Source organism: Rhineura floridana, chromosome 2 (assembly GCF_030035675.1).
Source record: "Rhineura floridana isolate rRhiFlo1 chromosome 2, rRhiFlo1.hap2, whole genome shotgun sequence".
In the NCBI taxonomy this organism is placed as follows: domain Eukaryota; kingdom Metazoa; phylum Chordata; class Lepidosauria; order Squamata; family Rhineuridae; genus Rhineura; species Rhineura floridana.
In genome coordinates, this window is record NC_084481.1 from 145,306,370 (window position 1) to 145,326,001 (window position 19,632).

At 41.7% G+C, this 19,632-nt stretch overlaps 1 protein-coding gene across 8 annotated transcripts in view; it reads left to right on the top strand.

Annotated features, from left to right (window-relative positions):
• TRIM44 (tripartite motif containing 44) overlaps positions 1-17,071 on the top strand; it is a 147,737-nt gene extending 130,666 nt beyond the window's left edge. For 4 of the 8 annotated variants that reach the window (XR_009760650.1, XR_009760652.1, XM_061610779.1 and 1 more), the window contains 2 exons: positions 10,970-11,072; positions 16,657-17,071. Coding sequence is in view for 5 of the 8 variants with exons in the window: in XM_061610779.1 (XP_061466763.1) it covers positions 10,970-11,033 (64 nt within the window). In the remaining 3 variants the exon portion in view is untranslated. Of the gene's footprint in view, positions 1-10,939; positions 11,073-12,385; positions 12,631-16,656 lie in introns of those variants that run through there. The other 4 variants (XR_009760651.1, XM_061610780.1, XM_061610781.1 and 1 more) reach the window with 4 other exon arrangements.
• Positions 17,072-19,632: the final 2,561 nt, after the last annotated feature.

Consider the following 19,632-nt stretch of genomic DNA (forward strand, 5'->3'; position numbering starts at 1 on the left):
CTTCTTAGGAAAGCAATAGACTTGGCATGCCCCATCATTTGATGACTGTAGTATCAAGCAGTGGTGTGTGCACGCAAATGAGAGACTGTACCCCTCATCAACTTGATGTTTTCCAGTGGAGTTGATTCATACTTCAAGCTTTGAATTATCAATTGGTAATCATATGAAGCAGTCTTATACTGAGTGAGACCATTGGTCATCTGGCCCAGCACAGTCTGTTCTGACTGCCAGCAGCTCTTCAGTGTATCAGGCAGAATCCCTTCCAAGCCCTGCTACCTGAAGTCCTCAAACTGGGATTTGAATCTGGGACCTTTTTTATATCAGTGTAAAGCACGTGCTGTATCATTGGCACATCCCTCTAGTGATGATCATACAATGAAAAAGCAAGTGATAAGCATGCATCAGTGAACTGAAGTCAGACTTCTACATAGCCACTCCTTCTCTAGTTGTCTGGGTTGTGTAATAATTGTCTTTAGGTGACAAAGCAGGTAAGCTTTGAAAGGCTTTCTTCTCCCCCTCCCCTCTTCCTTTTACACCACAAATGACCCACACAAGTACAAGTGGCCAGGTATGTCACTGACTTGTTGTGGACTCTGGGGACAGTATACTCCTACGTAAGGCAGTGTGCTTTCACAGCCTGACATGAGCACAGCTCTGGGTGTGGGAGGGGCCAACGAAGGGAAGGAGGGTCAGTAGTAGGAAAATGCGCTCCCCACCTCCACCCCGAACCAGTAAAGTTAGTACTTGGGCTGCCTTGCAAAATCAAGGAACAACCTACTGCCCCTTCATGGGAGTGTTGCATACAGGAAGCAGTGAGGGACTGCATCATTCCTTTATCTTGCAAGGCTGCCCAAGTACTACTGGGCAGTTGGGCAGTTGGTCCATCTAGAAACCATGACCTAGATATTGTTTTATTTTCCTGCAATATTCTCATTTGAGTATGCAAACATCAGAATACATGCAGCAAAAAAGAAAATGAAATGTATGATGACTGAAGCCTGCCACATCATTTACCTCTCACAAGGGACAAGCATCCTATGCTCCTCAATTTTTTAGTGATAGTCATAGGACTCTAAATTCATAAAGGGCATCAGAGAGTTTTTGGAAGCTAATGCTGTTGTATCCCCTGATCTTAGAATATGATCTCCTTAGCAAGTGTGAGTTTTCTGGTAAAGAAGTTGAGGAGGCAAAGGGGAGGGAGAAAAGAGGGCCAAGATAGAAGAACTAATAATAATTCTGGCTCATCACTGCAGATGTTGGTCTTGGTGACATGCTGATGAGTGGCACATGCCCTGCCATTCCAAAAGCACACTCGGTTGCCTGTAATGTATAAACATGATTTTGAGAGCTTTTGAGTTGCAAATGCGCCACAGACAGCAGATTCTGTGAGCTGCCTTTGGAACAGCTGCATTTTGCTGCCTCCAACATGGCTGCAGTGAACGTGCCCCTCTGATCTATATTTCACGCTTGCATTTTTAAACAAAGAACCTAGGAGCTGCTTCACACATACTGAATTTTCGGCATGGATACGCATAAAGAATTGCACTTACACCATCCTATTTGCAGTCACAAGGGGTTTTTGCCTTACGAGTTCTTTTAAATCAATATGTAAAATTCCATTTTTATTTATTTATTTTATTGTATTGTAAAATTCCATCATTCTCCTCCTCTGGCTCCTGCACACCTCTTGGGTTCCTGGGTCTGTAGCCACCAAACATTTATTTGGCATGTTCACTCCATTCCATTGATGACAATAACGTTATAGTATTTGTAAATTAGCAGTGTTTAGTTTAGTGTAGCTTGCTCAGAGTTCTGTGAAGAATGAGTGTGTGGTTTACCTGAAGGAAAGCTTTTACCTTGCTTTGAATCACTGAGACTTTAGACTTGCTTTAAAATAAGAAAAGGCTACTTTATTAATAGAAATACATACTTGATAGGAAAGGTATTAGTTCTAGCTAACTAACTTACGTTGGAGGCACAATGGCCAGTCTTGGTCATTGTCTCTGTGCTAGAGGAGAGAGACAAAGGCAAGATGACTCCTCTTTCTCGGTGGTCAGAGAAAAAAGAAGTAAAAAAAGAAGGCGAGTTAAAGGTGAAGTCAACCCTCTAAGAGTATCAGTTTACATAGAAGGAAGACAGATAAGATGAGTACAGTCTAGCCATCCTGGAGGACTATCTGTCTAACTCCCCTCTGTCATGTAAAGAGAACCAAATAAGAGTTGCTCATGCCACACTTCCAACAAATAACACTCCTGTCCCAAGGCTGCATGGGATATTTTTCTGTAGCCCCCCTTTCTCACTGGCCATTATTGTCGATGTCTCTCTTTCTTACAAGGCTCGTATTTACTCCCCCTTCATCCTCCTTTTCGGAAAGTAATGAATTAGCATGCAAAATTAGGATTGCTTCCCTGGGCTCCTGCTGGGAAGAAGGGCAGGATATAAATCAAATAATAAATAAATAAATTAAATTAAATTAAAAATCCCACCCCCAAGAGGAATGGGGCTTCATTTGTGTTAGGGCTCACCAGGAATAAACATTGGGATCTGTGTTCAATATCAGGGATGTGGCCTTAAATATGTGAGAGGAAAATACCTCTATGTCCAGAGTGCATTTTCTTCTTATCCATGCCCACATGCAGATCTGGAAGTATGTAGGCTTGTGACATGGCACTTATCCAAACTTTGAGCCCCAGCATCTTTCATTTTAGAAATTAAGCACTGCCCTTTTCAACATAATGTGCTATCAGAAAACACAAAAGTCCAGTCTTTCTTTCCTCCCTATCCCCACCCTAATAGTTCATTTCCTTCTTCCAAAACTCTTCCCACTCCCCACAACATACAAGACCTGCCTTCTTTACTCTCGTCCAAGGCTGTCTTGGGCCAGTGCTCAGCGCAGGAATCTTTTTCAATACCAGTGTGAAGCCCAGAGGGTCCATCCTTTTTGCTCCTCCAGCCCCCCCATTACAAAACACCCCAGGTTTTCTCCTACCACTTTTTTCAGCCTCAGCAGCTGAATCTTTTCCAGATTGGACAGACTTCTGAGGAAGGGGAAGCCAGTCTTAGTGGGAACTTCAGTTTCCTGAGGGAGGCTGGTGGTAGCTCTGCCGGGATTAGATCATTTTAAAATGGTCCCACCGCCTAGCCCATTTTTCAGCACCACCTGTGTCCCCACTCAGCTTAAATAATTAGAGGACGTCCAGACTTCCCTATTTCTCTCCCCAACCCATCCCTCCTTGACTCTTGTGCTGTTTGTGGCAAAGCTTTACCGTCACAAGCAGAATGCCATAGATACATGTCTGTTTCACCATATGCAGGTATGATGGGAAACCCCGACTGACTGCAGATTCTTGTGGCCTGTATGTGAAGTGACGTAGACACATGTGCCCACATGCTGGGGTGCACATGGCTGGCATGTTGTTTCCTACACAGAAGTGTGGTTTGTATAGAAACCCCTCATGTATGAAGCAGCTCAAAATAGGAAGAGAGTCTTTCCTGTGCTGTGCCGTACTGTGCTGTTTTTCTTTCCTAGGAAGGGAGAAGTCTATTACCTCTTCTCCCTATTCCATTCTGAACTCCCCTTTAATATGAAAATGAAGGGAAAAGATTTTGTTTCCATGAAAAAAAGTTGAAAAGTAGTAGATGGAGTTTTTTATTATTATTATTTTATCATCATCATCATCATCATGTTCCCATCACCTCCTTCTGCTCCGTAAGTAAAGAACAGGATTAGGTCATCAACTACATCATCCCATTTCTAGTATCTTTGGTAAGCTGGCCATAAATGGTCAACAAGGTATGATATCATTTGCTTCATTTAGGATCTGAGCACTTTGAACAGATGCACACCCTTTCCCCACATCTCAGTGCCTTCTCTTTCCCAACAACACTGTTAAAATGATTTCTAAAAAACCAAGATGACTGAGCAGATAAAACAAAATGCCAGCTATCACAATGAACGTATTGGGAACAATTGAATAATACGTAGGCTGAGTCCAGTCAACAGTTCCCTAGATTTTCTCAGCATTTGCAGGTTTAAGGGATATTGGCAAAGTGTGTGTCTACAAGCTACCAGTACCGAGATGGAGAGGAGGGTATGTCACTCTTACGTGCAGCTGAGAAAAGACAGGGACACGTGTAACAAGGTTTAGACTGTAGGGATTAGTGCATGAAGATTGTGGGTGCTCAGTGTACACGAGTCATTCTTCAAAACCCTCACTGGGATGCACTTCTAACAAAGACATGATGAATTCACAAGTTGCATGATTCATGCAGTTATTGTCGGTGTCACTTAATGGATAACATAAGGTTCAGGTTGTCAAATGATGAAACATCACATTGAGTTGCCTGTTATCCCTTCCTGTAATGGCTATGGAAACTCTGATGCACACCTGGAGTTCCTGTTTACACTCAGTGGAGTGTCATATGTGTAACCCTTTCCTATGTGTCAAAATGAACTTCTTGAGGCAGGAATGCCTTATGCACTGCAGCACGACATGAATCAGTTGTGACAGTGGAATGGAATGCTGGACTCTGAGGAATCCCGCATCACTTCTTTTTCAAGTTAACATGTTTTATCATGAAGTTTATAATTAGAGAGTCAAGGAAGTATATATGGGGCTGTTGATGGAGCAAGAGGCTACATTTTCCTGAACAGCCATCAATCTCTGCAACCTGCCTTCTTTATCAAATGTGTAAGTGCCCTAAAAACAATCAATCCATTTTTAACTCCTGTATTTGTCTCCTGCTTCCACTTTTTGCTGCCATGTCTCACCCCTTGGCTCTTCAATGCCTTCCAACATTCCACCTGGTTGTTTTTTCCAAGCATTTTCCCCTCACATGCGCTTGAGTGATATCTTACATAAATTCATTCTCAAGGCACCTTCAGATTTTTTTTTTAGGGGGCTTGTTTTGTTTTGGGTTTTTTTTTGTCTGTTCTGGATGATGGATAGGCCATAAAATAGACTGTGTGGAAGATGAATACGCTGGGGAGCATCTCGCCATGTGTCACAAAATGCTGGTTACTTCCTTGAGATCTTCCCTGCATTAGCAAGCATGTTGCTGCTGCTCTGCAGAAATGGATTGCGACAGATTGGAAGTGCCACTTACACCCCTCCTGCCACCTCTCTTTTTCCTGATGATGTTGTTGAACCTTTACAGTTGTAGGCAAGTATACAGGCAATGACAGTGATAAAAAAAATGCAGTTGACCAGAAAATGGCAACACAGTCATGTAGGATACAATTTTGGTTTTGGCCTTGCTCAATAGGCAGCCTGTGATCCATACCAGGTCCGCTGAACTTCTTCAAGTGGCCCTCCAAGCCTCTGCCTTTCCCTGTGCCTATGTTCAGGGGTCCTCCTGGATCCATCTCTGTCCCTGGAGGCTCAGACAGCATTGCTGGCTAGGAGTGCCCTTCACCAGCTACGGCTAGTATGTCAATTATAGACATTCTTGGATGGAGATATTCTGATCACTGTGATTCATACATTGGTAACTTCAACACTCAATTATTGCAATGTACTCTATGTGGGGCTACCCTTGGGCTTGGTCCAGAGGCTCCAGCTGGTGCAAAATGCTGCAGCAAGAATGCTGATGGGGGATAATCTTAGAATCATAGAAGAGTTGGAAGGGGCCTATAAGGCCATGGAGTCCAACCATGGCAGGAATCCAAGCTACAGCATACCCAACAGTTGGCTATCTAGCTGCCTCTTGGATGCCTCCAGTGTTGGAGAACCCACCAACCTCCCTAAGTAACTGGTTCCATTGTCATACTGCTCTATGTTTTTCCTCATGTTCAGTCGAAATCTGGCCCCCTGCAACTTGAGCCCATTATTCCATGTCCTGCACTCTGGGATGTTCCAGAAGAGATCCTGGCCCTCCTCTCTGCGGCAACCTTTCAAGTACTTGGAAGAGTGCTATCATATATCCCCCTCAGTGTTCTCTTCTCAAGGCTACACATGCCCATTTCTTTCAATCTCTCCTCATAGGGCTTTGTTTCCAGTCTCCTAATCATCCTTGTTGCCCCCTCTGAACCTGTTCCAGCTTGTCTGCATCCTTAAAGTATGGTGTCCAGAATTGGACACAGTACTCAAGAAGAGGCCCAACCAGGGCTGAATAGAGGGGAACTAGTACTTCACGTGATTTAGAAACTATACTTCAATTAATACAGCCCAAAATAGCATTTGTCTTTTTTGCAGCCATATCCCACCATTGGCTCATATTCGGCTTATGATCAACAACAATTCCATGATCCTTCTTGCATGTAGTATTGCTGAGCCAAGTATCCCCCATCTTATAGCTCTGCACTTGGTTTCTTTTTCCTAGGTGTAGAACTTTGTACTTCTCCCTGTTAAATTTCATTCTGTTGTTTTCAGGTCAGTGCTCCAGCCTATCAAGATAACTTTGAATTTTGTTTCTATCTTCCATCTTATTAGCTATCTCTTTCAATTTGGTGTCATCTGCAAATTTTATAAGCATGCCCTGCACCTCCTCATGCAAGTCATTAATAAAAATGTTGAAGAGCACTGGGCCCAGGACCAAGCCCTGCACTACCTTACTCGTTACCCTTTGAGAAGGAACCATTGATAAGCACTCTTTGAGTACAATTCTGTCGCCAGCTATGAATCCACCTGATAGTTGTTCCATCCAGCCCACATTTAGCTAGTTTACTAATCAGAATATCACAGGGCACTTTGTCACAAGCTTTGCTGAAGTCGAGATATGTCCAAGCATTTCTACAGTCTGTCCGGGAGGATACCTGATCAAACAGTGAGACAGGATTAGTCTGGCAGAACTTGTTCTTGCCAAATCCATGCTGGCTTCTAGTAGTCACTACATTGTTTTCAAGGTGTTTACAGAATGACCGTTTTATAATCTGCTTCAGAATTTTCTCAGGGATTGATGTCAGACTGGCTGGTCTGTAGTTCCCAGGTTCCTCCTTTTATTTATTTGTTTGTTTGTTTGTTTATTTATTAAACTTGTATACCGCCCCATAGCCGAAGCTCTCTGGGCAGTTTACAATAACTAAAAACAAATACAATTTAAAATACATCTTTTAAAAACAATTTAAAACACAATTTAAAAAATTAAAACAATATAGAATATAGAAATATAGAACAATATAGAACAATATTTTAGAACAACCCTTTTTGAAGATAGGGACAATGCTAGCCCTCCTTCAGTCACTTCACCAATTGTCCACGATTTTGCAAAGTTAGTTGACAGTGGTTCCAAGAGTTCTTCAGCCAGTTCCTTCAGGGAGGTTATCATCAGTGCATAACTCTGGTGCTTAAAAGCTTGCCCTGCCAGCCCATATGCTGGCCAGGCCAGGTTCAAAGTTCTTGTATTAATTTACAAGCCCCTTAACAACTTGGGATAAGGACCACCTGACACCTTATATCCCTGTCCGATCACTAAGGTCATGACGGGGAGGGGGCACAGTTAGTGGTCTGCCATGGCTCAGATGCACCATTTGTCTTCACCAGGAGTCATGTGTTCAGTGTTGTGGGCCCAACTGTGGAACTCCCTCCCAGCTGAGATCAGGCAGGCTTCTTCCCTGCTGAACTTCTGGCACCTAGAGAAGACCTTATTTCAGCAAGCATTTAAACTCATTTCTGATTGTATAGTTTTTAAACTGATTTTATCTCTCTTGTCTTTCTTAAGTTTATTGTGCATTGCAGTCATTAGAGATGACTGTAATTGAGCAGAACATAAATTGTTAAAATAATAATAGTAATAATAATAATGGTTTATGACGTTATGTGTGCATGCACATGTGGTATTTTAGTTATAAGGAACCATGGCAGCTGAGGCAAATGAGAGAGCAGCAGGTCATGGGATAGCTGGTCTGCCCCACAATTTGAGTAACTTCTCTTTACAGGTTTACACAGAGTGCTTGTCTGATTCGCTCGGGACTACAAGATGCCTAGTGTTTCTGCAATTGATGTTGGGGACAGAAATGCTTTCTTACTTTGTCTAATTTTCTCTAGTGCTTTCTTGGACATTTTTGCTATGAATGGTCATTGCCCTCTTTCCCCTAAGTGTTGGGAGATATGCATGCATATCCATTGAAAGCTACTCACAGCTGTATCTAGAGCACAGCAGGTCATGCTACAAGCAGATTTCTCATGGGAGAAATTTTGTGTAACTTGTTACAAAGCTACGTAGATTTAGCCAGGATCCTTGTATGGGGGGTGGGGGGACGTATGTGCTCCTCATTCCATATTTCTTGCTTATTGATGCAACACACTTAGATTTTGCCTCCTGTCCATCTCTGCTCCACTTTTATTGCCTACTCTGCCAACTCCCATCTGATTTTCTCATTATCCATTGATTTGGTTTGGTTTATAAGCATATTCATTAATAGGCAAAAAACCTTGCGGTTTAAGAATGTACCTATCGCCCACAGATATTTCTATCAAACTTTAAAAAGCAGGGAAATTGGGCAGCTATAATGAATGCACCAGGGGATCAGGAGACCTGACCTTCTCTCTGAGATATTGTACTGCCCTACAACTTTGTCAAAATGCAAACACAATTTGGGTTGGTCTTTCACAGTCCAATCCACTTGCTGTGTAGCTTGGAAGAATTTGGTAACATGTGCCTCTGAGCATATGGTGAGTGGTGAGGGGAGGGAAGGGCAAAGGAAGGGGGAGGGAAGGGGCAAGAGGGAGGGGATAGGAGGTAGATGGGAGGGTGGGTTTAATCTAGGGTTGCCAGGCTCAGGGCCTGAGAATGATTCTGTATCTTTAAGAGAAAAGAAAATTCAGCCAAGTACAGGTTTTCATGCTGCACTGTAATGGGAAAAACCACAAGGTGAAATTCTCCCTTCCCCCTGCACAACTTTTAAAGATACAGAAGACCTCTTGGAGGCTGGGCCTGGCAACCCTAGTTTGATCATTTGCATACCTTTTGAGTTCAATGGGATTTAATTCTGTGCAATCATGTTTGAAAATGGAAATGGACAGCCTTCAAGTCGACCGAACTTATGGCGACCCTTTGAGTAGGGTTTTCATGGTAAATGGTTTTCAGAGGTGGTTTTACCATTGCCTTCCTCTGAGGCTGAGAGGCAGTGACTGGCCCAAGGTCACCCAGTCAGCTTCATGGGTGTGTGGGGATTCGAACCCTGTTCTCCCAGGTCCTAGTCCAACACTGACCCGGGGGAGGGGAAGGAGATTGGGTGGGTAGCCACTGGGCAGAGGGGAAAACCTTTTCCTTTCCAAAAGGAAAACATTGTGAACAGTATCATTGCTTTTCAGCGTTTCCCTCACCTTTTTATTCTACAGCAGGCACATGTAGCCTCCCACCCAAATTTAAACCAAAGCTGTCCCTGTCTACATCCACACCAGGCCTTTATTTCACTTTGGACAGTCATGGCTTCTCTCAAAGAATCCTGGGAAGTGTAGTTAGTGAAGGGTTCTGAGAGTTGCTAGGAGATGCCGTGTTCCCCTCACAGACCTTCAATCAGAGTGGCTGACTGTTAAACCAGTCTGGCCGCTGGAGCTCTGTCAGTGGAATAGGAGTCTCCTCTCAGCACCCTTCACAAACTACACTTCCCAGGATTCTCTGAGGAAAGCCATGACTGTCTCAAGAGAAATCAAAGTCTGGTGTGGGTGTGGCCCCCTGATTAGCCAAGCCCAGCAGCTGTGAGGCTTTTAGAACACTGACAATTGGTTCTTACTGAGCATGCTCCATGTTATCATTGGGTTCCAGCCAAAATTTCTTAAATTAATTTAAAATCAGCCAGGCATTTTTTTAACTTTTAAACTGCAGAAGATGAAGGTCAGAGTATGGGGCAAGGTCAGTATTAGGATTACAGGTACTCTGTGAACATGGCTGATGTTTAATGAATTTCAACAGATTATGAGAACTCTGAGAGAAAAAAGTCCAAAAGGGCTCTGAGGTTTTTCTCACTCTTTTTAGACTTTGAACTCTCTATTCTCTCTGACTGTTTTGTGTATTACCATGAAAATTGAGAGGGTTGTTAAGCAAGCGTTTCTGAGTTCAGGACTATAAGTTTTGTAAGGTTTTATTTTGTTTTCCATTAGATCTGAACTGTGCCAATATGTTTCATAATGATCCATCCTTTTTAAGAAGTGTTTAAAGATATACAAATGTAAATGTACTGCCTTCAAGTCGATTCTGACTTATGGTGACCCTATGAATAGGGTTTTCATGAGGCTGAGAGGCAGTGACTGGCCCAAGGTCACCCAGTGAGCTTCATGGCTGTGTGGGGATTTGAACCCTGGTCTCCCAGGCCGTAGTCCAACACCTTAACCACTACTCCACACTGGGTCTCTTGATATACTAATAAAGAACAATAAATTAAGGTTTAAAAAGAATTAAGGGTTTTAAGGAATCCTTTAACTGGATGGAATCCTTTCATTAGTGGAACTGAACTATTTGATAACGGCATTCAAAACTTTGTGTAATGCACAACCAAGCCAAGGCACTGGAGAATGAGTGAATCCTTAATCACTACAAAACAGCTGTCAGCTCTCAGTCTAACTTGGGAGCGTAGTAATATTTAAGCCAGAGTGGGGTATGTGTGTGTGTGTTTTTAGCATTAGCAGTAAGCAGTCATGTTCTTCTCTCATTGAGGCTGTGGAAGTTGTAGAGGAGCAAGTGCACATTTACATAGTGAGTTGCAGATAGTGATTGTACAATTTTTGTCCAGTGGGAATAGTGTGTTTGTGGCGGAGTTGTTTGGCAATTTAGTGATGCTGCCTGGCTAGGATGGAAATGTGTGATTTTGAATATACCTTGATGTGATTTTGAATATACCTTAGATCAACCTAACTCCATTAGCTTTATATTGGCTCGGGCATGAACATGTGGTCACAGTAAGCTTTAGAATCGCATGCAGTAATGCCATCTTCTACTGCAGTCCATAAGCCTAAAGACAAATCTGAAAACTTTGCTCTGCACTTCTTTTTTCATCTAGGCCTGACCATTTCTCTCTCCCTTTTCCAAGTCCTTCCCAAAGGGACAGGCGATACAATGATGAAGATCCATCACCTGCCAATGGACCCTGTTGAGTCAGCAAAGGATGTTTAGCTACTGAGGAGACTGTGCAGGTATTTTTATGTAGCAACCACAACTGTGATTTATAATACATGCATACAATGTATGGTGTGGACCTGTTAAGTGTTAGGGATACGGTTTTAGATGTAGGAGATCTGAGTTCAGATTTTATTGAGCCAAGAAGCTTGCTATAGGTAGCCTTGAACAAGACAAACTGTCTGTGTCGCATGATGATTAGAATAAAATTAGACAAGAACATATTCTTGTTCTCATTCCCCTAAATTAGGTGACAACAAAGTGCACATCCTGCTTTATGCGGATGACACAGTTTTACTATCACGTACCCAGCTGGGTCTGAAAAGACTACTCTCTGGCTTTGCAGCCTATTGTAATGACAACATCTTAACCATTAACCACGCCAAGTCCAAGGTGATAGTGTTTTCCAAGAGGAAGGTAAGATTCCCCTGGTACTTAGGCTCTACTAGAATCGAGCAGGTAAATTCCTACAAATACCTTGGGATCTGGTTTCAAGAGTCAGGCTGCTGGACCTCTTAGGTCGATTACATAAAAGCTAAAGCGAGTAAAAATTTAGGAGCCATAACTCACTTTTATCTTACCAATGGAGGAAAATATGTTCCGGCAGCCATCCGTATAATTGGAGCTAAAATTATTCCGTCATTGTTATATGGGGTCCCAATTTGGATGCCATACTATAAAGGGTGCTTGGATGACATCCTTTATCCTTTCTTAAGAACTATTTTTGGTGTCCCCAGATGTGTTTCTGGGGCTACACTTTTGCTGGAAGCAGGTTTAAATTCCCTTCACTGTTTAACCTGGTTACACACCATTTATTTCTGGCTCCGCTGTTCTTCCATACTCCCCCCTGAATCCTATGCTAGGCGAGTTTTAAACCCTCTTTTTAACGTTGCATGGCCCAAATTGGTCATGGAAAAAGTTCTTTTAGCTGGTCTCTCCCCTCTAGAACTATTAAACATGGAATTTACAGCAGCCAAGGCTCTGGTAAAACGCAGATTAACAGATATTGACAATCAAGAGCTTTTGGTTAAGGCATCCGGCCCTTGCTCTCCTCGGGCGTTGGGCCTGAGTGTTTTACCTCATGCCGATGGGATGCGTTACTTATACTGGCTTACCGTCCCAAAATACAGGAGGGCTTTTACTTTGGCTCGCTTGCATGCCCTCCCGTCAAGACTTCTCAAGGGTAGGTTTGATAAGACCCCAAGAAACCTCAGGTACTGCCCATGTAACGTACACGAGATTGAGACCGTCTCGCATGTCCTATTTTACTGTAAATTTTATGATTGTCTCAGAAACGATCTTTTATCTCCTATTCTTTTATCCTTTCCAGGTCTGTCTAAAAACACACTTTTAACTGTTCTTCTTCAGGGCTCCGATGAATCTGTTACCTTACGTGTAGGCAAATTTTTAACTCAGGCCATGCAGATAAGGAGGAACTTGGTTAAGCCTAAGTCCTGATTTTATGCATTGTTGCTGTTATGTTTTATTGTATGTATGTTTTATTCGTTCGATTGCGGAGGTCTGTGGACTATGCAATAAAGAATTTGATAATTTGACAAGAACATATTGTGACCTATTCTGTAGCCAGGAACATAAATTTTAAAACGTAAAAAATAAAGAAGTCCAAATACCTTTAATGCATCTGTTATGTTAGGGAAGTACCTCAAAGATATTGAGATAATTCTGTTATACCAGCTGGGGGAAAAAGAGAGCTGAACAGTTCACATACAACCCACAGGAGGGGAAAAAACACAAAAGATGTAAAAATTTATTTTATTCTGTGCACTGTTGCAGATAAATAGTCTCAATATGTTTCACAGTCAGAAAGCATCATGGGATCAAATCAGGAACATGATGGATTGCATTGAAACTAAGTTAATTGAACTTATTTCTCATTGAAATCAATTGGACTTAAGTCATTACTAAGTTGTCCCATAGGGGCTCCAACCCTGTGTGATTTCTTTATGGCTTTTTAGTATAGAAGCAATCACGAAGTCTGGTACTATGCTAATAGGACATGTGCACATCTCAGGGGTCATTTCTACCACTTTTATGTCTCAAAATGTCTAACCAATTGGAACCAATGCAGTGATAGTCTACAAGTGATCTTTGAGGTCTGTTATGAAAAAGTACTCAGTGTACTTCATCTACAAGTAGTTCAACTTGTAGATGAAACATCTTGGAAGATGATGATGATGATGATGATTTTCTGCCATATGCTAGAGATGCCTTCTTCTGTAGCTTGTAAGCATAGCTTACCTGTGGCAGACATTATTTTTATAACTTTTCCTGCAGACTCTTGTCTTGAAAGCAGTCAACAGTGAAACTTGTTCCATGTTTAGGGTGCTTGTGAATCTGACTGACAGGATCTAATCTGCTAGGGGAAAATGTCATGTACGAAGAATCCTGAAATAGTCCAAGAACTGGGACTAAATAGCCTCCCTAGATGCCTTCCCTCCTTAGAAATCTGAAATTCAGGACATTTAAGTGGCATATGTAGTATCTTTTGCCTCTTAAGATTTTGTTCATGGGAAGCTTTAAAAAAGTCTGAAATTCTTGCTGTGCTACTTTCTGGGCTTTTTTTTTTTTATTCTACCCGCTGTTACAACAGCAAAAGCATATCTTCATGCTATTGAAAGTATTTGTTTGCCCTTTCACCCTGCTTATATTCTCTGATTCTGTCTGTGTCTCAATAACACTAATGGCTTTTTGTTCTTTGCAATAAAGTTGATTCATGTCTTGGGGAAAAAACAGCCAGGCCTAGCCAATCAGTAATATTTTAAAACCTCTTGGGATTTTCACCCCCACATGCGGTAGTCAAAGTGAAAGGGAATAATAAAGCCTTGCTTTGGGTTTAATTCCAGGGAAGACTGTGGATACAGTTCAAACTCTCGGAGGCTTTCTGGGGAGCAGGTTTCACAAAAGCAACTTTGTTCTCTTTCAGGGACAGATGCCACCAAATAGCAGAATACGTTTCTTAATTATTTTGCCAGGGTTGCACCATTTCCAGATTGCTCACAAAACACTTTCATATAGATATGCTTGGAATGGCAGAAGGGGTGGAGATTTGCTTTTTATGCATGGCATGGCTTGCCTAGTCTTGTCCCCATGAGCTCTATCTTGTTTCTAGGATACCCTCGCTTGGCTTTAATTTATGGGACATGTTTATTAGCTTTTTCATTCCTTACCCTCCCAACATCCATGATCTGCTTTGACTTGGCTGCTAAGCTTCCTTTTGCCTGAGACCAAGACCAAGAGTTCAAAATAAACATTTTAAAAATGTGTTCCCTGCTTACCAGACTAGTGTTTAAGGTACTGAGTTTCTGCATTGTAAAGAACACAGCGGGGCATTTCATGAAGGAGAATGGAGGAGGAAGTGAGAATCCACATCATACACAAGTTCCATCAATGCCTGCCTGCTTTACCCCAATGGTGTCATGTCTCTGTTTCCATTGCAGAGTTAATGATTAAAACTTTGTACAGTGAATCTAGTATTAGATCCTAATTGCTGCTAACTAAAATGAAAATTGACTCTCTTCTGCAACAGCATTTAAAGGGGGATATTATTTTCCTGACTTCAGCAAGCAATCAGAATAAATAATAATAGCCTTTTAAACTTGCATCTTAGATGGAGCCGTTAGAGCTATGTAGCTCAATAGTCTCTTGACTTTTATTGAGCCATTGTAAAGTAGAAAGTGGACAGATGCAATGCAGTAGCAAGGACTTTTTAGAATCATGTGTTGGGCGGAATCAAATAGAGAGTGGAAGCCAAGTAAAAGGTAAAGGCATTTGTATGCAAGTCATGAGAAGAAGCAACTTCCTTTAATTTCCACAGAAAGATGGATATTAAGAAAGCTGTCTAGCATGCAAATATTGGGGACATGAAGCAAATGCAGATTATCAGAAGTTTTGGATAACAGGTTGACTCTCATAATGATGAGCTGAATGAAGATCCAGTGTTCTTTCTGACCAAAGAAAGAACATTGGCTTCCCTGAATTATGCCCCAAAATGATGCTTGAACATGTATATGTAAGGCTTAAGTGACATGGTAAAAAAACAAAAAACGATCCCAGTTCAGAACATGCTGAAAGAAGCTGATAGTGGCACACATGAGTCTAAATCATTCAGCAAAATCAATATCCCTTTAGGAACTGTGTACATAGTCCCAGCAGGGAAAGCCTTCTGAACCTTCTTTAAGCCATGGGTGGGAAGCCATGGAGGGCATCGTCACAGAAACCTTACATGGTTTGTTATCAGTGTTTTTACCTGCTCGATGAACAGATGATATGCCTCTGTATCTAGAACTGACAGTTCTGCCCTTGCAGCAAGCAGGAGACTGACTTAAAATTTAACAAGCTCTTGGTGTCAATCATCTCCAAAGCATCCTTCAGAACACAGAGGTTTTGGAAACCTAATTTTCATGGAGCTATCCATGGGTTAAAATTTAATCTCTGTCAAAGACATCTGCTGGGCTTATTTCTGTCTTTTCTACTTAAAAGGGTTAGGAAAAAGAGCACCATAATGTAATACATTATTTAGCTTGAAAGGGGGGATGGGACACACGCTGGTCCCTACTATCTTCCTCCTGCATTTTCTACTTATTTCTTAAGTCATTGTGGGTCCCTGGGTTTCAGCTAGTGATCAAACTGAAAAAGTTTAAGCAAGATAAGAAGGTGATGAGAAAGAAAAAGATTGTGGTGTGTGTGTGTGTAAGTCTTGGGGGAAGGGGATTTTATAGGGTGATTATTGTAAGAGACGTCATTCTATCAGGAGTTTTAAATATAGTGTTGAACAAATAGAAAAACAAGATGCTCAAGAAGTCAAATTTCGTGCTTCAGCACAATTTCTCCTTTTGAGTACATGAATATCATCCTCTTCACATTTTTTACAAGAGATATCATGCTGTAACTATACCCTCTAAGCAAGTACCAAACAACCAAGCCCACAGTCATTTGTCTTAGCAATGGTTATAACTTTCCATTATAGCCACTATGGTACATAACAGAATATTTCCTTTATCACACACCACAGATTGTAAGTGAAGTGCCATACACACAACCAAGAAGGCTTAAATCATTGTTAGTGTATTAGTACTGTGACCTACTATAAATAATTGGTATTGCCACCTATAAAAGCAATACACTGTTACTCTACGAATGTTTTTAATCCAATAAAATAATAGTAGCCACAATACAGTTGCAGTGGAATTTGGTCATGTGTATCAAGGGCCCCACTGGGTGATATTTGGTCAGGTGTATCATGAGCCCATCTTCTCTAGCAGACCAGCTGCAACATGTTATGAAATAACCACTTTTCTACAAAATTTGATTGTACTAAGTTGCCAAGAAAGAAAATGCGACACAACTTGGATTTTGGTTTCTCTCCTGAACCCACAGAACAAAGATGAGGAGCCTATTGCCCTCAAGATGCTGTTGGATTCGAAGCCCTATCAGCACCAGGCAGCATAGCCAATAACATCTGAAGGGCCACAGCTTCCCCATCCCTATCAGAGAACCTAAACTGGAGACATTCATAGACAGAATTCATGCCATGCACTTCATTTGGCCTTTACCAATAGGAATTCTCCTTTTCCTTTGCAGGCGGATGTCTCTGCATTCAGACCCCCATGTGGTGAAGATTTCTTAAGTCCTCGGAAAATGGTCTTAAGTCCTGAATCTGTGGCAGAAACAGCAGCCATCTTTTGCTTTTGCAGTACACTTCTCCTGGCTCCGAGATGATCTGTCTCTTCCCTCTTTGCAAGCACACTGCTTGTTATGCCTAATGATTTATTCACTGATCAGTCACCTTATTTCAAAGAGTTGGAGAATGTCTTCTAAAATACAAGACTGAAAACATAGTGTTGGTGATGAATATGAAAATGCCATCAGGCTAAAAAGTGGAAATACCATTCTGGGTGTCTGGTTTGTTTGGTTAGTTATAAGGTTCTTCAGGGCTTGGTTTCAATAATTTACTGTAAAAGATGGAGGGAAAATAAAGTTTTTTTTAAATAGCCTTTCAAGATATTTGAGAATAAATTTTTTATTTACTCTAAAAGATTTTGCCTGGGTTTTAATATAAATAATCTAAGGTCTCCTGTTTTGGGGGTGAGCCTAATGCTTAAGATACAAGCTACAAGCCTTAAAAATGGGGCTTCTGTGAGATACATGCTTGAGAAATCTGAAAGAATGAATATATTGAACTTTGCAATACTTTTTAAGGTTTTTTTTTTCACCTTCTAGTTTCTGACCTTGGGGTTGTTTTTTTGGGGGGGGAGTGTAAAAATTTGTTTCTCAAGCTTTTTTGGTTGTTTTTGTTACTTGCTGGTGTGTACCTATATATCAGCCTAAGTGGTTTGAGTGATTTCTCTAGTAATCTAGGAAGAATTGTTATTACCTCAGGCAAGTAGGTATCTGTAAGTAATCATTATGTTGTATGCTGTAGTGCAAGTGATGATAATAATAAAGCAGCAAAACCAGAATCATCTGTGAAAGTTCTCAGTATGAGATCTTGAGATGTCCTTCCTTTTCAATCAGACTGTTTATCAGAAGCAGACTATAGATGCATACCTCAGGGCCAGATGCAGATGTGTTCCCAGGGTCTTAAAAGACTCAAGGGCACAGGCCCATGACCCAAATTTGCACATGCTGATTTATGTATATAGCTACAAATGTAGGCCTCTGAGTATATTAAGATGATTGGTGACTGGGGTCTCACAGACTTTGCAGAATGCCCAGCTGTCTTGCAGGCAAAGTGAAACATTTTTTAAAAAAGTTTGAAGGAATTGTAGATCTGTGGCCTGTGCAAAAGATTCTGGGCTTTTCCTAACAACACCCCTGGTCTGGTATCAGAAACAGACCACACACAACCACAGCAATTTTGGGTAAGGTACCTGGGGTGGGAGAGCAGTTACGAAATAGCAGTGGCAATTTGGAACTTGCACTAGGAATGGGAAGGGCCGTAGAGCACATGGTTTGGAAGATGCAAGTCTCTGTTCCAATCCCCAGTGGCATTTCCAGGTAAGGCTGGGAGAGATCCCTGTCCGGAAACTCTGGAGAACTCCTGCTTGTCAGTGTAGACAACACTGAACTAGATGGACCAATGGTCCAACTCGGTATAAGGCAGCTTCCTATGTTCCCATGTTGGTTTAACTACTTTATATTTCTGTAATCTGCCTTGAGAGGGCTCTCTATCCTGAAAGGTGGCCTAAAAATATTTAAAATATCATCATTGAGCTTGGAAGTGATTCAAAGATGTGCTGTGAGAGCAAAAAAATTCATAGGGTCGCCCTAAGTCGTAATCAGCTTGAAGGCACATGAAAACAAGAACAAGAGCAGGCAAGCCATATGCGGGAAAGGTTGAAGCAGATAAGTGTTTTCCATGTAGGTAAAGTTTTGAGGAAGATGGATCTGTTTGCAAAACTATTTAAAAGAGGGTGGTTTGATGTTTTTCCTTAAGGAACAATTGTGCACGAGTCATCAAGGAGAGTGCAAGAGCGGTGGTTTTTAAATAATAGCAAGATAGACTTAAGCTAACACCTTCTAACTAGAACAGTAGTTCACTAAAGGAAGAAGCTTCCTAGAGAAGGTTCAGATCTTCAGAAGACTATGAAGGGGGATATGTCTGAAAGGCCTAAGTGGCCAATGTGAACCATCCATACAGCAGTGTGTGTGGAGTAGGATGGGGTGTTCAGTGCTGCTATCACTGAGTGGCAAGATAAAAGTGAAGAGAGGAGTCATTATGCTGATGAACAAGGGCTGCTAGGGGGCAGCAGAGCTGCATGGCGTAGAAAGCAACCCACAGAGTACAGTGGGGAGGGGTGATATCAACCCACCCTGAATGTTGCCGGTGACTCCCCATGCATTATTTTGCATGCGGTCTGTAAGATTCAGCCTTAGTTTCCCCCTGCCCTTTCTCCATTGCCTGTCAGTAAGCACTGTTACAGAAAAGCAATTTTCAGAATCTGTGTTTACTTTTGTTGATATTATAAGTTTGTAGAACCAAACTGCCTTCGTAAAGGCAGGCAGAATAAAAGAGGCATGGAAGCAAAGTTAAGTTGTAAATCAGTGTGCATTTCTAAGTAATTAGTCAAATATCCTTTGGTTGGAAATCACTTGGTGATATGCCAGTACTTTTTGAAAGGACCATCCCTTGCCCAAACCACATATCCAAAATGTTTATAGGGTATTTGGCAACACAATGTTGTTACCACAGGGTAAATGGTTGATCTGTTGGCTATTCTCAGGAATAAGCCTCTGTTTAGTCTTGTTGGCATGGCAAACCCCCTACAGTTTGCCCAAGGTCCTCTTTTAGCACATTATCAGTTTCCTTTCATGCCTGGGTTGAATGATACCACTTCTTCATTTCTGGCTCAGTAAAAATGGTACGGAATTCATTTCTGGCCTTTTGAGCAAGGAATCCAGTGACTAACTTCTCCAAGCAAAGGGCAGCTCCAAATGAACTGCAGTGTGTCCAAGCCATTACCAACACTCTCATCAGACTTTCCCATTTAAAATGACAGCTGAAATCGTCCAAATGCCTTTTGCCCCTGAAATGTGATGCTCCCTGCCTGCACATGA